The sequence below is a fragment of the Leptodactylus fuscus genome, chromosome 5 (assembly GCF_031893055.1).
Source record: "Leptodactylus fuscus isolate aLepFus1 chromosome 5, aLepFus1.hap2, whole genome shotgun sequence".
Taxonomy (NCBI): Eukaryota; Metazoa; Chordata; class Amphibia; order Anura; family Leptodactylidae; genus Leptodactylus; species Leptodactylus fuscus.
The window spans coordinates 154,253,089-154,270,734 of record NC_134269.1 but is presented as its reverse complement, the minus strand read 5'-3'; the positions used below and the strand labels follow the sequence as shown (position 1 = coordinate 154,270,734).

Genomic DNA, 17,646 nt, shown 5'->3' with positions numbered 1-17,646 from the left:
CAGGGGCCACTAAGGGACATAATACTGTGTGCAGGGGCCACTATTGGGTATAATACTGTGTGCAGGGGCCACTATGGGACATAATACTGTGTGCAGGGGCCACTAAGGGACATAATACTGTGTACAGGGGCCACTAAGGGACATAATACTGTGTGCAGGGGCCACTAAGGGACATAATACTGTGTGCAGGGGACACTATGGGACATAATAGAGCGCGCAGGAATGCGTAGGAGGGACTCGGTCGAGATCTTCGGTGTCGGGGGGGCCCCATGTCAAAAGTTCGCCACGGGGCCCCGCCATTCCTAGTTACGCCACTGGGTGTGTTGTGTGGTGTGTTGTCTTGTCCACATTTTGTGTTTACACTTAAACAACTGGGCAATCCCTTCTTTATCTGTGTCACTCAGACAATGAGGGAAGTAGGAAGGAACAGGGGCTGGGTCAACTTTAGGAATCACTGTCTCTGTCATTCCTTTCGTCTCAGGTTTCAGCATCAGCTACTGGAGAATTACAACAGACAACTCCCTTACACAAAGTTGGTGTGTCTGGAGTTTAAAGAGGGCATTTCACTACCTCTACCAATTCAAGTTCTTATCACCTGTTAATAGCTTTAATACTTTCCTCTGCCCTCAGTAAGAACAGTATCAGCAATACACTAAATGCAAATATGATAGAAAGTCACAATTTAGAATTTTATTACTACGCTCATGGACTCACACATGCCATTTTGATGTCAAAGTATTTGTCATAATAAAAATGGGAAAAATATAATTCTGGTTTCATTTTAGATGATTCTCCTTCCCTTACTTTGTCTACAGCCTCTGACAAACTATAAACATCCAGGTACAGGAATTATTTCAATGAACACACGAAAATACGCAAAAGTAGAACAGACAAGAATTTGCAACAGAGTGTAATTCTCTATGCTTAGGGCATCATCCATAAACACACATGGGCTCAGAGAGGCATTTATTTTTGGGGGGTGAGAGGGCCTTTTTTTAGTTCTCTATTTTTTTTTTTATATATATATATATATATATATATATATATATATATATATATATTATAATTTTACAATATCCATATAAAGATCACAGTGATCTAATGATAATAGCCATTAAGAGTTATTATATGACTGTTATAAGTGATCTTTATACAAAGACATTCGCAGCACTTTACAGGTGTAATCCCTTCTGACATGGGAATACAAGGCTATAAATCCCTGCCTGACCTGGAGCTCTGTAAGGAGCATAACTTTCTGAGCGACACGGATTCAATAATTCCTATTTACTTCTATGGGATTCATGGAAACGGTACAGCACAGCCCTATTGAAATGTTTCCAGAATTTCTAGCCTTATGGCTTGTGTATTCCCATCGCTAACAAAAGCCCAAATGTAAAAGTGCAGACTTTAGCATTAAGAAACACATCATTTAATATGAGTGTTGTGTTAATGGGGGTCTACTGACAACTATTGATTATTTCAGTTATCTGCCACCAAGTACAGCTCTCTCAGTCAGCACAGAAAATAACAGGCATCTGGCACAAGGTCAATTCTATTAGTTCATTCATTTTTGTGGGGTGGTTAAGAAAAGGTTAAGGATGGATTCCCTGTCTTGATTATAAAGTACAGCTCATGATTTCAATTTTAAAAAAAAAAAATGCATCAGATTCCCAAAAAAGATTTTTATTCACTCATAGAGAACAGCAGCAACGTTTCAGTTCCTCATTGAAGCCATTATCAAGTCCATTTGTTGTGGGAGATGCTCTATCAAGGTTTCTGCATCTTACTGATATTGGTAATACACAGTGCAGCTTTTTACATTGTTATATACAGTGCTGTTCAGTGGCCACAATCGATTGAAAGACGAGGCTAATGGAGTTGTACAGGAATTGGACAAACTCCGGTGGAGTTGCCCTGGAACTCCACTGTCTACTCAGTTTTATGCTGTGCCCTTGTCGCCAGAAGTCCTGGTCCCACATGACTACTGAGGACAGTCAGCAGCCTCACAACGTCAGTTCCTTCCCAAGGACTGCTAAAGCCACCAATTTGGTCTCCGCAGTCACTTTGGGCTCAGGACGTCCATCAATAAGGGCATGGCACAAGACCGAATGGACAGCAGTGGCAAACAATGGCGTGTCGGGGACAGGTGAGAATGGCGGCAACAGTGCCAAAAGCTTGTAACTTTTTGAAGGGTGTATGAGGAGAGGCTACGGTTGTGTTCCTTGCTTTACATTTACATGCATTACAACTCAGCAGTCACAATGGGTTGATGGGATGGGATAATACAAAAAAGAGGGCTGTTCAGAGCTCACACTTGATTTATAGATCCATTACTCTACGGAAACTCTAAATGCTTTTATACAACACATCACATTAATCCCACGTGCGCTCCTAAATGCTGATTGCAATGCAAAAGCTTCATTACTGCTAGGAATGATAATGAAGAAGACACTATGGGGATTGGCAGCAAATGGAAATCTGCTACAGCGCAGTTTCTTCGGCCACAACAGGAGTGCGGAGAGGTAAACAGATTACCTTTATATGCATATCTACTTTTCTTGACATTAAAATATCTTGTTTTGAATGATGCATTCATTTTGATATGGAAATTTGTGACAAAACATACTCCTACAAATATCCTTTTAGGCGTCAAGTACTTAAAGAGTTCAACACCTTCACCAATTCTAGTACTTTGCATCTCTTAATAAGCTCCACATTCTGAATCCTGCACAGTTGAAATATTTTCTCGATCCCTCCAACCCAGAGCAATCATTGCTATTAGTGCGGAGCCTAAATAGCATATTAGGACCCAAAACGATCAAGTGGGTTGTGTCAGGCAGGAGCAGGAAAGGGTTGTGACTCTGAGCTTCGACACTGTCCAATCTATCTTCTTATCCTAAAAAAGATATGTACACCAACTGCTGAAAAGGAACCTCTCACTAGGACCATCCCTTATAACATTATTATGTCCATATAGATACATTACATTAATGCTAATGAAACCAGTGAGCATCATCTGCCCCAGTAAAGTGCTAGTCATGAGTTATACCTGGAAGTCATCTCTTAGATCACCAATTTTCCAACCTGCATGAGTTGGTGCCACTTTCATGACCTGTGGTCAGTGCCTGTCAGCGTTCCGGTATAATTTCTTAGTTTAAACTGCATAATTTATGTGGTATAAACTAAGAAATTATCTGACCCACAATGTGGAACATAATAAATGCTGTTACTTACCTCTCCTACTCTCTAAGGCTTCAGGCCTACTTGGATGACATCTCCGATGTCACAGGGGCATATGGCTTGCGTCCTTATGCGTCATGACGCAAGTCCCCTGCTCAAGTCAGTGACACCTGGTGTCCTCCGAGTGATACATTGAAAATGGCCGACGTGATCTGCAGGGAATGCTATGGAGCCAGGAATAGGTAAGTAACAGATTTTTTTTTTTTTTGTTTCCTCCTGGGGCCCTGGGTCTCTGAGTATTATACTTTGAGGTCTGAAAAGACCCCAGAGTATAATAATTGTTCATGGGTGTCCACAATGGGGCATATAATACTGTGTGCAGGTGCCACTTGGGGGCATATAATGCCATATGCAGGGGCCACTTGGGGCATATAATACTGTGTGCAGGGCCACTTGGGGGCATATAATGCCGTATGCAGGGGCCACTTGGGGGCATATAATACTGTGTGCAGGGGCCACTATGGGGCATAATTTATGCCAATATTGGGCATAATAGTGTGTGCAGGAATATGCATCTCCGGTGGGGGTGGGGTTGTGGTGGGAGTTAGGGGTTTGCCCGGTTTTGCACAAAACGCTCCCCGGTGCTTACGGCCGGACACTTTTCAAACCCATAAATGCCTGCAGGTTTCAGTCTCCTGCCCAGTTTCGGGCAGGAAATGGAAACCTGCAAAACGGAGCCCCCGGGCGCAGATGTGAACTGAACCCTTAGTCCCACGGTCTGAGCAATGAATTCTGAAGACTGTTTATGATCTCAGTGGATGTACGCTGCTCTCCTGTTTGACATTGGAGTCTTTGTCTGCCCTGTTTTTATGCATGTCCTGTTGCGTCAGTTTTATATGTAACTGTGCAACCTGTGGCCTAGTGCCTTCTGCAATATATAACTCTGCTACCTGTGGCCTGGTATACTTTTGATACCTGTGGTTTTGTGGCTTCCACACTATATTCCTCTGTATATCATACTGTTGGGGGCAACCTGGAAAGGGAACATTTTAGAATGGGGGCTACCTGAAAAGGGAACATTATACTGTTGGGACTACCTGGAAAGTACACATTATAATGTGAGTGTTCAAACTGAAAAGGGGACATTATACTCAGGGGGCAACCTGGAAAGAGAGCATTATACTATGAGGACTACCTGAAAAGAGGACATTATACTGTTGGAACTACATGGAAAGGGAACATTAAAATGTGAAGGATCAATCTGAAAAGGGGACATTATGATATAATGTCTGAGGGGCCACCTGTGAGGGACAAGTTAATGTATGAGGGGCCAATGGAGGGTGGATCCATGAATGTCTGATGCCTCTGCGGGGAAATTTGATAGTGTGAAAGCCCACCGAAAGGCATATTATTTTGTATGAGGGCCACCAAGGGGCATTATACGATGTGGGAGTCACTGATGGGCATTATAATTTGCGCAGGTCAGGTATTTCTAAGGAGTGGTGATGGGGGGGGGGGGGGAGCATTTATGAAATCTTCGCACTTGACCAACCAATGTGCAAAAACAGCCTTGTGTGTTCCCCTGTGCTCCAAGCACACCCACCTCTTCACCTATCGCTGGCCCCTTAGCTCTTTCTCTTCATGCCTTATCTTTTCCTAATCTTCTGCCTTGCATAGGCATTTGAAGATGCGGATGTTCTGTCCACCATTTTGCGGTGGTCATTAATAAACATTAATGGCTTATTAGGATAGACTACATTTGACTTCCAAAAAATACCATTCAAGGGAATCTGTCTGACTAGAAATGAAATCCACTCTTTGACAGCAGCTTCTAGAACAGGAGGAGCTGAGCGAATTAATAAATATATTGTTCTGTGAGAAAAGTTCCTGTATAACTTGGTATTTATGGTGTAGTGTTATTATGTTGTGAGTTATATAACCCAACTGTCTCGTCAAACTGTCAAGAAAAATATTATAGTTAGTCTTAAGATTCTGCAGCGTACCGATAAGGAAAGGAACCCTATAAAACAGCATATATGCAAACTTATGTGCAATAATGTAAATAACTACTTCTCATTGACACCGGTATGGAGAATATTCACAAGTAGTGCAGTAGATCCTAATATTATATGACATCCATAAATACAAAGATACATTTAAAACTTTTTCTAGATCAGTAAGAAATTATTACTTTTAATGCAAGAGACAAAGATATTCTTGATGATGTTCATTAAGGGGAGTCTGTCAACAAAACATTAGTAATAAACCTAACCCCTCCACCTTGCAGAGGTGATACTACAGTTTACAAACCTTTAAAGCACCATTTACATGTAAATAACTGTTTTAGTCACATGCAAATAAGGGAAAGAGTGTTGAGGCTGTGCCTTAGCTTGCCCTGACTTCCATCTCAGCTCTAGATTCCCAAGGAAAGCATTTTTCCTCCTCATCTGCATAGGACTAGAACGGCTATTTACATGAAAATGGGGCAATAAAGCTGAGTAATAGAGGTATATTTGGAAACCATTTATAACGAATCTACTGCTAACATACTCACTTTAATTAATATTATTGCCACCTTAAAGGGATTTTCTGGTTTTATGTGATTAAACTTCTGCTACTCCTCTTTAAAGGGGTTGGGCACTTTCAAACCAATATTGACAAACAAATGTACAATCAAAAGATATACAATTTTCCAATATACTTTCTGAATCAATTCCTCATGATTTTCTAGATCTCTGCTTGCTTTCATTCATTCTGTTACTTCTAGAGGCTAAAACTCTGACCATGGTCATGTGATTTACGGTCCATGGTCATGTGATGAGCACACAGGTGTCGCTCGTTACAGTCACATCACAATAATCAGACATCTGCCTGGTAATCAGCTGTGCACCTGTGTGCTCATCACATGACCATGGACCGTAAATCACATGACCATGGTCAGAGTTTTATCTTCTAGAAGTAACAGAATGAATGACAGCAAGCAGAGATCTAGAAAACCGTGAGGAATTGATACAGAAAGTATATTGGAAAATTGTATATCTTTTTATTATACATTTGTTTGTCACTATTGGTCTGAAAGTGGCCAACCCCTTTGCTTCATTTTTGGGGGATTACAATATTGATAGCCTACACTCTGTGCCTCTCAGCTGTTAGAAGGGTCAACACTTGAATGGGACAAAGCTGCAATAATACCCTGCACCACTACTACGACAGATGTAAACATTGAAAAGGCCACGGTGCTCACACAAGGTCCATGGCCCCTACAATGGGTTGGTGGGGGTGCAGAGAGTCCTAAAGACAGGCCACCAATATGCTGATTTTGGAAAACCTGCTGAAGGCAGAAGCCCCACAAAGAGGAAATGCAGCTTTTTTGTTGCAGATTTTGCTGCAGCTTTTTGAGACAAAGCCAGGAGTAGATAGAGCAGAAGGGAGAGGTATAAGAACGTCCTATATATCACCCATTCCTTTTATAGTCATTCTTGGTTTTGGCTCAAAAAACTGCAGCACAATCTGCAAAACAAAAAAAGAAAAAAAAAAGCTGCTTTTCCCCAACGTGGGGTCTCAGCCTTAAGCAGGATAATGGTGTCAGTAGGCTAAACCACCAACTCCAATCCCTCTATTTTTCCACAAACCACATCGGACTCCTGATCTGACTCAGCCTTCTTCACAAACGGCCAACAGCCATAGTCAGTAAGAAGCAATCATTAAAAAACGGACTGAATATCTCTGAAAATATGTAACAAACTATACATCTAATTACTTATACAATATTTATAATTATACAATATAATTAAAAATAATTCATAATTTTATTTTGAAACTGTAATTGTCAACTTTTTTCAGATTTCACCATAGTTCACGACTCCGGAATAAGGTCTACTCTCTGAATCTGACGCTACAGTTCATTTATACCCCTTTCCCCAATTCATACACACTATGAATGTACTTCAGTTAAACATATCCCATTTTACATGTACAATTACACCACATATTTTCTATGGGCTAAATCATAAGAAATACACAAGACGGAAATCTAGGAGTACAATGAAGGAGACGTTGGCAGAGGGGAAACGACATAAGGACACTAACTGTGGACAATGACAAAGGTGCTATTCTCTACCACAGTTGCTCCCATAGGAGAACAGGAGGTACAGAGAGTTTCGTCATACCATCACTGGAAAGTCATGCGGAACAGTGCAGGTGCTGTATTTTCCCAAATGAAAGTCTACCAGTTTCAGTCAAAGTAGTTTTATTCTTTTCAAGCGGAGCAACATCAGCACACTACAAGAGCAGAAAACAATGTTTAATGATGCCTATAATGGAGGCTGCTATAATGAACAGTCATTGTAAATGTGATAGTGGAGATCAATATAGTGATGAAGCATTTATCAACATCCATTTACCTGTCCTGCAGAACAAAGGGGGGTAAAGAAGGTGCACATAGCACTATCTGTGTAACAATCGCATGATTATATTCTCTAACATTCATGACAGAACTATAGTAAAGGAACATAAGTAACATTTGTGAATATTTCTCTAAATTATTAGACTATTATAACATAATAGCTATACTTGCCAACATTTGAATACCAACCTCATCCCATTTTATCCAAGTATGCCCAAAAGTGCCATAAATGCCCCTTTCAATACTGTGTATTTTACAGAAAGGTAAAAATGAGCAAGAGATCCATGGTTTGCGTAACCGAAATGTATATTTTGTTTTATGAGAAGCCAAAAAGTTTTCTAATATATTGTGTGTATATCAATTCTTGGTGGTTTTCAAGATCTCTGGTTTTCAAGATCTCTTCAACTTGAAAAATGCGATGAGAAAAGTCCTGCAAACAGGACTTTTCTATCCACATTTTTTGGGTGGAAATCGGGCAGACCCACATTATAGTCTATGGGATCTGCAGCTAACCACTTTTAAAATGGATTGGGTTTTGGTTTTTCGGGTCCCCAAGTGGACCCAAAGAAGGGAAACCCGAATGCAGGTGTGAACCTAGCGTAAAACTGAACTCTTTGCATTCCTGGTTAGCTGTGCTGGGCATGACATTTCTTATCTTCTAAACAAAAGTTTAAGACTAGAGTCCCATGTAGTGAGCTGCACCCAGAAATTGCTGTGGAAAAGACCACAGTGGAAACACTTCACTTTTTTTCCCGCAGCGTTTGTCAGACCGTCCGCAGAGTTTTCCTGTGTGACTGTTTTTGAAATCACAGAATTTCCGTTGCGGATATTTTTTTGCAATGTATAGATGGGACTAGCCAAAATCCAATCCACTTTGCCAAATAGCGACACTTTTGCACTCTGGGGCCCCGGCCTACAATAAGAATTTTCCTGGAGTTTTCCCATTTTACATGCCTGTATATATTGTAGCTGGTGAAAGTGGATCTACCTCAGGGGTAGGGAACGTACAGCTCTCCAGCTGTTGCAAAACTACAATTCCCAGCATGCATACGTGCTCTGCTGATCTTGGAACTCCCATGGAAGTGAATGGAGCATGTTGGGAGTTGTAGTTTCACAGCAGCTGGAGAGCCGAAGGTTCCCTACCCCTGATCTACCCAAATGTTAACAATTCTGCATTACTGGTATAACCTGGCAAGAAATAATAAATCACTGTTCACAACACAAAAGCCCATGAGACCTATTAACATACAGGGACAACAGTCTGTCTAGAATGCAGATCACTTAAATTCTGTAGACACAATTTTATCCTGAGAATTAACTGATTAAATCAAGTTTTAAAATAAAATTATCTAGCAATTGATATAATTCCATTAGATTTCTTGGCACTTGTGATGTTAAACCTGTGACAGATGTGAAATGAAATTGAATGAACCCTCCCAAGATGACTAGAACATTTCATGAACCATGACAGTGAGTTCATTCTCCATCGAACTAACAGCAGGTGAATGTTTCATTTGTACATGATATTTCAGCAACACTTCATCAATGCAGACTCCATAAACCATTTATGAGACTCTTCCCACCTGGACAGAACTCACTGAATAAACATACTTTTTTGTAGTATATTATTTAAAGAGTATGAACACTTCTAAAACCAAGATTTGATATTTGTTCGGTGACTAATTATGAACCCACTTTGCAAATAGTCCTGAATAAAAACGTCCTACTATTATGGGTTTGTAGTTCCGCTGGCAATAACTGTGCCAACTTGTTAAGAGCCTCCGTCCTCTTAATAACTGAGGCGCCCTCTCTGCACCAGAACTAGCAACTTCACCAGTCCGGAACCTGAGTATATATTATCTATAACTCATGGCTACTTACTAAAAGCATCTTAGTGTATACTCAAAAACAGTGGTTGTGGCAGTGCTAAGATTCTACTGTGACCAGCATGCAAATATTAAGAGGAATACTAGTCTATCAGAGTGTGCGAATGCTTCCCATATCTGCATTAGAAATAGGGGAGCTGGTGGTGAGGTTTGACAAAACTGTGAAGTAGAATAATTCACAGCACTGCAAGTCTAAAAAGAAAAAAAAAACAATTTGTATCAAACATACAAAAAAGAGAAAGCTTAGGAATATACCGCAGTGCCATCACTAAAATAACTTTTCAGACAATTTAGTCTTTGTGCTGTAATGTTGATGTCTTCTTTCTAAAAAAATAAAAAATCTCTAAAGTTGCTGCTACGGAGTGCCTAACTTTTAACAAATTTGTTGTTCTCTCCCTGTTACTAGGAAAATTCTGTGCTTAGTTAGCTTCAAAATAAAGGCAGGCTCACAGTAATTAGAGGGAAGAGGGGCTGTTATCACTTCGCATAGTAAATGGAGAGGGGAGGGGCTGGTTCTTCTCATAGCCTCTAAACATCTGCACACAGTTTTCCCCACTTGCACACTGCAGACACTGAAATGATTCTACAGTACTAAATGTAAGGAGAGTTTATGATGTTCTTCTACATACTTGTGACTAGCAGCTTGTTATTACTGATGGGATGTTAGCCATAAACAGCAAGTAGCTTTCCTTCTTGTTCTCAGATTTCCCTCAGAGTCAGGGATTTGCTTAGGTGCATCATAATCTGGATTTGCAGTTCCGTGTTCCTGAATCTCCTATATTATGCTCTGTATAGAATATGCCCCTAGCTGAAGAGATCAATGTAAAATGTACTGCAATGTACTGCAACAGACAAAACTCATAGAACATCACGTATGAAGTGTTATACAGTTGTAGAACAGACTGCCCAATAAGACCCTGTGCATATTTCAACTTTTGTTGAAAACTCAGGTACCCTTTAAATGAGTTTTCCAAGATTTATGATAGGCCATAAACATCAACTGGCGGGCACGCTGGCACTAATCAGCTGGCTGAAGGCAGTCCAGCAAGCACTCCTTCGTTGTTGACAGGGCACAGCTTTGTACATTTGACAGCAAAGGCACCTGTTGAACCTAAATGTAGAGTTTCCACGTCGGTGACAGCCACCCCAATGTTTACAAAGGTGCCGTACACAAGAAGAGCGTCGCGTCGGTTGTCAGTAATGTCTATTGTCTATCTTTGCATGATTCCTTATCATGGAACAAGAAATGGAATGTTTTCCTCTTCCAGTGTAAATCTACTAATTAGATAGTTGCTAGGAGACCACTGTGGTTACATACAAATAACACGCCTCACACCTCCAAGTGTGAAAATCACAGTTCTCTGCTAAAATTGTAACCTTGTATAATGCAGAAGAAGCTCATGTTGGCTCATACACACACTATACTGAAATGCTTTGTTTATCTGCGATGTGAAAAACCCAAATAGCTAGAACTATTAGAACACAGAGAAATGCTCAATTGTGTAAGAATGCATAACACTATACATTTCCAGCATTTCTCTAAATCATGAGTGTTAGAAGTTTTAACTAGCCAGTGAAGCAGAATGTAAACCAATACAAATGGAAATAACACTTCAATAAGCACCATAATAACACTACCAGGCAGCCAAAAAGGGTCTATACTGAATCACGTATTATATTACAGTAATGTGGCTGCGCCTGGTAAATATCATTTCCGTAAATGCCCCTCAGAGAACCCCTATACGGCATGTTCACAAGATGATATCGCTTCTCTATTGCTTTACTGGTTTATTTTTATTGTGTAAGAAATGGTTCAAACAATGGCAGAAAGTAAAAAATCCTTCTTTTCACTACAGTATCTGATGGATCTGAAGTCTACAAGGAACAATAATGTCAACTTGAGATTTATCTACCTGGTAAACAAAGGGTAAAAAAAAAATAGTTCATGCATTCGTTGGCTGAAATATGAACGTGTTACATAAGTGAATAGAATCGGAATACATTCTGTATATAATGTTCAATTCAATAAGGCTTATTAAGCACAATACCCCAGAATAAGCACAATTGTTGGGATCCAAATCAATGTACTGTATAATATGGTGGTTCTTTAACTAGGAGAACTTTTTTCTATATAGTTTACTACCATTTATTCTTTTGGAACAGGTTCAACACTATGTTGGAATTCCTCTTAACAGAAAATGTGTTTACAACAGCATCACATTCTTTGTGTAAGCTTCGGGATACATTCACATGACTGTTAGGGAGCCTTCACACGGAGTATACGCTCCGCTCATTCTGAACGTAAGGGAGCCTTCACACGGAGTATATGCTCCGCTCATTCTGAACGTAAGGGAGCCTTCACACGGAGTATACGCTCCGCTCATTCTGAACGTAAAACTCGTTCAGAATGAGTGCGTAAAAACCAGCTCCCATTGACTTGAATGGGTGCCGGCATACGAGCACTACCCATTGAAATCAATGGGAGACTATTTTCCCTATTGCTTTCAATGTGATACGTGCGTATCAAATTGAAAGCAATAGGGAAAAAAGCCTCCCATTGATTTCAATGGGTAGCGCACGTATGCCGGCAGCCATAGAAATCAATGGGATCTGGTTTTTACGCGCTCATTCTGAATGAGTTTTACGTTAAAGATGAACACACAGTCCTATGGTTAGGCGTTTTTAGAAGGAGGAATTTGAGTCCGTTTCCTGACCAAATTCCTGAGCCAAACAACTCCGTGTGAACACAGCCTTAAAGTGTCAGTGAAAAATTAACAAATGGTCCATTTATTTTTTTTCTGTAAGGCATCTGAAATCACAGATCCCTCATAGACATAAGTCTTCAGGAAAACGTACCGTCAAATAAACATTCATGTGAATACACACACTGAAATCAATGGTGGAGACTTATGAAGACTGGTGTATTCAATGGCAAGCTTTATGTTCCCTGCATCGGCAAAGGTTGCGCCTTATTTATGATGAAGTACATGTCTCTTACTACTTCAGGTGCACTCTCCACTGGGACGTGCACCTGCACACTGAAATGTACAACCACTATAAGTAAACTGGCGTACATGATAATAAATCTAGCACACTACCTACACCACACCCCCATCCTTGAGAGTGCAGGGGGTGTAGCAAAATACAAAAATTCACAAATTCTGATTTGCTCAAAACAACTGTGACTAGCGTACAACGCATAATAAATCTGCTGAAATGTGAGAGCCATTACAAAAATGTCTCGACACATTTCTAATGTTCATCTAAGTAAGGTCTCACTCCACAAAATATAGACATATGTTTACAAGAAAGCAGCCATGTTTTTCTAATTCTGTACAATCCCTTTAAGGATGAAGCCCCATGTTGCAAAAACGCAGTGTTTTATAGTACCTGCAAAGTGATGGAGATTCTGGCAAAAAATCCACAGCAGAAAAGCAGCATTTTCAACAAATTTGGGTGCTCCTTGTCCTGCTACTTCCTGAACTTGGAGGATCCAATGTGTCGAACTTTGGTGTCCATGGAAATCAGAACAACATTCCCGTTTTCTCCCATAGACTATACTGGTATTCAATATTTGTTCGAATACTACTCACTCTCTAATAATAAGACAAGAAAGTCCACACAGGAAAAGTTTGTGAAAACGTGATGAAAATCTTATTCTAAATGGGCTTTCCTAAACATATGATAGACCATAAACAACAGAATGGTGGGCACACTGGTACTGATCACTAGAGTGAAGACAGTCCAACGAGACCTCCTTCAGTGGTAACTGGGCACAGCTCTGTACATCTTACAGCGGCTGCACCTGTTAAACCTAAATGCAGAGAGTTTCAGTTCTGGTTACATCCACTACAAGGTCCTGGACCCCGGTATTGATTTGTTCAAATTAGAACACTTTTGGTGAATACGATATACGTTTTTGGTTACGCAGCTCAAAAATGAAAACTCAGATGTGAATGTAGTAAACCACATTGGGTAGGCCATAAAAAAAATGCCTGGACAACCCCTTTATAAGGTTTTTTCTTCAAGATGGTACTAATGATGACCTATCCTTTGCTAGATATCAGATAAGTTGGTGGGGGTCTGACACCCAGAACCTCTCAATGATCAACTTATGAAACTGCAATGTTCAGATGAAGTGAACTGATTTCAAACAGGCCACATGATAAATGAATGTGATGCCACTGGCCTGTGAAGCATAGGCGGCACTGAAGCAATACTGCGACTTCATGTAGTTAATCTGTGGGAGTCATGAGTATGAGACCCCCACCACTCAGATATTCAAGACTTATCCTAAGGTTAGGTCATCAGAAATTAACCACCTTTAAGAGAACCAAGGAACTTAAAAAAAAATTATTATTATTTTTCAGATCTTAGACAACCCCCTTGAGTGTTTCAAGTAATGCAGCGAAAAATTTATCTGAAATAATAAGGTGGGATCTAGCTAAAAATTAACATTAACACCAAATATACACCAAGTTGCAGTCACTTTCCTTTACTTTAAAGTAAATGCATTACATCCAAAAATCAGTACTGAATCCAGGATTACAATATAATAATACATTAACCAGTGTGTAAAATCTGCCATTCATTCGTGTAATTAAAAATGTGACATTTTTAAGTATAGGTTGCCAGAATAGAACATAAAACATAGTATTATGTGTCATATCAAACACTCTCTTACTAAACTGCAGTATTCTATTTGGGCACTGAAAATATATGTGAGGGATTATTAGAAATGTCATTGTAATAATAGTCTACCATGGATATAAACAAAGACGTGTAGCATACAGTAGACGATTCCCGTTCTTACTGCCAATACTAGACTATAGGACCATCACACACTATCATGTTCACAGAAATTATTTACACTGCAGAACTTACGTATTCACTTCTCCGAGAACTGAGATTATATTCTTGTTACTCCAAATCCCTAGTGAAAACACATATTACTCCACCACTTGCTATAAACCGGCACGGTTTTGGAAATCGCAGTATGTAAATTATATCGACGGAAACGCCGGCGGCTTTCCCGTAGATAGAATTGTAAGCCTGTGGGGCCTTAGCCTAAACCACACCAGTGATCACTAAGAAGTATACACAAGCAGGTGGTAGAAGGCAGATGTTGTAGTAAATAGTTTTAAGGTAGACTCCGCATGACATGTAACATCATATTATGTACATGAGCCAGAAATAGACTACACAGACTGATTAGAAGAGCCAGCTCTGTCTTGGGGAGCCCCCTGGAATCAGTACAGGTGGTGGGTGACAGAAGGATACTGTCCATGGTGAGCTCCATGCGGGAGAATAAATCCCACCCCATGTATGAGACCTTGACGGTACTTGGCAGCACTGTCAGTAACCAACTGCTTTACCCCAAGTGTGAGAAGGAGCGCTATTGGAGTTCCTTCCTCCCAATCGCGGTCAACACAATAAAATTTCCCTATGGTGAGACTAATAAAGGATTATCTAATAATATGATAAGACTGCAGTATATCAGATTTTGCCTACTAAAAACTTACATTTTATTTTCTGGAGAGTCACTATAGTTAAGTAGCCCTAACTTATCTAAATATTATATTAAATTAAGCCATTGCTTTAATAACTGTGTAAACCTTGAGTGAAATAGATGTTACATTTCAAAGGACATGATATGGAAAATGTGAGATCAGGTATATTGTATCTGACAGTCATATTTTGAAATGCATGAAAATTGGTGAATCATCATTTGTCATCAGACACCGGCCTTGGAGAAATTGCTCACAACTTGGAAGGCTTGCTTCCAGATCAGAGACATGTAAATAAAACCAGAATTACCCTCTGCGTATAAGGACTGAAATGAGTAATAATTCATAGATCTACAGTAAAACATATATATGGGGGAAGAATACCAAAACAGTATTCTGAAAGATGCATTTTATGAATTTGTATAAGAACATGTTCTATATGTATATGTACTATACTTAGGACCTTTTAGAAGTATTCCATTAGGCCTGTTAGAGGATAGTTGAAGCAGGGGCAAAACTACTGTCATGGCAGCTGTTGTGCAGCCCTTTGCGGTCCCACACTCCTTTAATAAATACTGTTACCTGATGAAGTCGATTTTCACTTACCCATCACCACCCCTGTGCATGGCTGCCTGCAGGGCACTGAACAACAATATGTTACATCCCAATGCTATTCAGTGTCCTGACATAGTATGTGTCATCCCCAAGATGCCTAGGCAGAGGTGCCCATGGATAGGAGAAAGGATGAGTAAGGGAAAAAAATCACCATTACACCCTAAAGTACCTCTATGGATGACAGTAAATGGACCCCTATTGTATGGGGACCTTTAAAGGAATTAGTATACTGTATGGAGGCCAATAAAGGAGGCAATATGGTGTATGGGGACCAATAAAAGGGCTATATACCATGGGGGAGTCTGTGAGGGGGCTTTCTACTTTGCAAGGGATTCAATAAAGGGGGTTTGTATGGTGTGGGAGAAGTTAGTAAAGGGGGGTTATAGTCTGTGGGCGCTATTAAAAGGGGTGTTATCCTGAGAGTGGGGGCAGTCCAAAGTTTTCTTTGGGACTCAGTTTTCCTAATTAGACTCCTGGGTAGAGGGGTACCTACTAAGCCTGTAACTGCTGAGCACTGGCTATAGAGGACTGCAATGGCATGTTGGCTTGTGTAGCCAGTGTGTGTGCATGTGGGAAGCAATATAGGATCCAGGAGAACAGTGGCTGAGAAGGTGGTGTCACGCACAACACTCCTGTGGCAAAGAGAGCCTAAATGGCATGGCTGATCTAAGTATATATTCATTTAAGAACTGATAGATATTTATATATACGTCAGTCTAGAGGTGACACAGAGTTCAGTGATTGTTATGGTCTGCAATTTTCCGTATTCAGCGCCTCCAATGTAAAATATTGTGTTAAATTGTGTTAAATTGTGTCTTTTAGGCATTTCCTGCATTTGAAGCCACAGCAGGTCATTGTCAGGCCATTCTAAGCACAGCATATGAAACTATATTGAGTTCTTATATCATGTAGCTATCCTGCTGAAATGCTCCACAATACATTCCTTAGAGCAAATGCAGAAAGATTAAACAGCAAAAAAATTAAAGAAAATTGTACCTGACTTTAGTCACTACATTTAGTTAAACCAATATGGTTACCGGCATACTACATATAAAGATGTACTAATGACTCGAAAGTGAACATTTATAGTATGGTCAGAGGCAAAGGTAGCCAAACATACAAATAAAAGATTAAAATAAGCAATATATTGCAAAATTGATTGCCAACAGACTTGGACCTCACATGAATGCTTTGATACACTCTGAGCAGGTTGGCTTTATTCCCAGAGGGTGTCACTAGATAACATCCTGAAAGCTCCCCCATCCAACATGCTCAGTGCTCTTAAGCAACCTTGATGATACTCTCCCTGGATGCAGAGAAGACATTCAATAGGGTGGACTGGGACTTCCTACAGTCAGCCCTTCAACAGTTCAGACTGAGCCCCACCATGCTCACACGCATATGCATACTATAAGTTTCCCCACAAGCCCAACACACAACTACTTAGACTCCCTTCACTCTTTTGTGAAATTGCCTCATACAGCTTTTTTTCAGTACTATAAGATCAACTTCTCCAAAAGTAGTGGTTTCAATAGCTCTCTACCTGACCCCATAGTTCAGTTACCCTCTTTCCCCTTTGCCTGGTCAACTTGGGGCCATTAAATACCTAGGGGGTCCACCTCTCTTAATCCTACTTTGACACTTTGTCAGAATTTGACTTCCACTCCTATATAATCTCCAATTCAAACTCTAAAGGACACTCTTGGCTCGGCCAAATCAACCTTCTAAAATGAACTCCCTCCCCAGTCTTCTCTATCTCTTTCAAGAAATACACATTGTCCTCCCAAAAGAGTCCCTCTCCTCAGTCCAGAGCTGGTTTTCCCAAATTCATATTGGCCTTGAAATCCCCAAGAATAATCAAATGCGTTATGATCAAACCAAAATGAAAAGGGACCAATGAAAAGAAAACCTGGCAGCCGTAGATGGGTTCTGGTGTGGATCCAATGGTGACAGTTGCAGCTCCTACCCAGACACTAGCCAAGAAGGGTGGTGGAAAAAGAAAATGAGGTGTGAAAAAAGGATTTAGACTGGAAGGCCATGCTTATTCAGTTCC

General features: G+C 40.3%; 1 protein-coding gene across 8 annotated transcripts in view; it reads right to left on the bottom strand.

Annotated features, from left to right (window-relative positions):
• The window catches only part of PPFIA2 (PPFI scaffold protein A2), a 243,722-nt gene that overhangs the window by 133,320 nt on the left and 92,756 nt on the right, over positions 1 to 17,646 (bottom strand). The window contains exon 2 of one of the 8 annotated variants that reach the window (XM_075274522.1): positions 7,350 to 7,461. The exons of the other annotated variants lie outside the window; for them this stretch is intronic. Coding sequence (XP_075130623.1) covers positions 7,350 to 7,352 — 3 coding nt within the window. The 5' untranslated portion in view covers positions 7,353 to 7,461. The remainder of the gene's footprint in view (positions 1 to 7,349; positions 7,462 to 17,646) is intronic. 8 annotated transcript variants of the gene reach the window in all.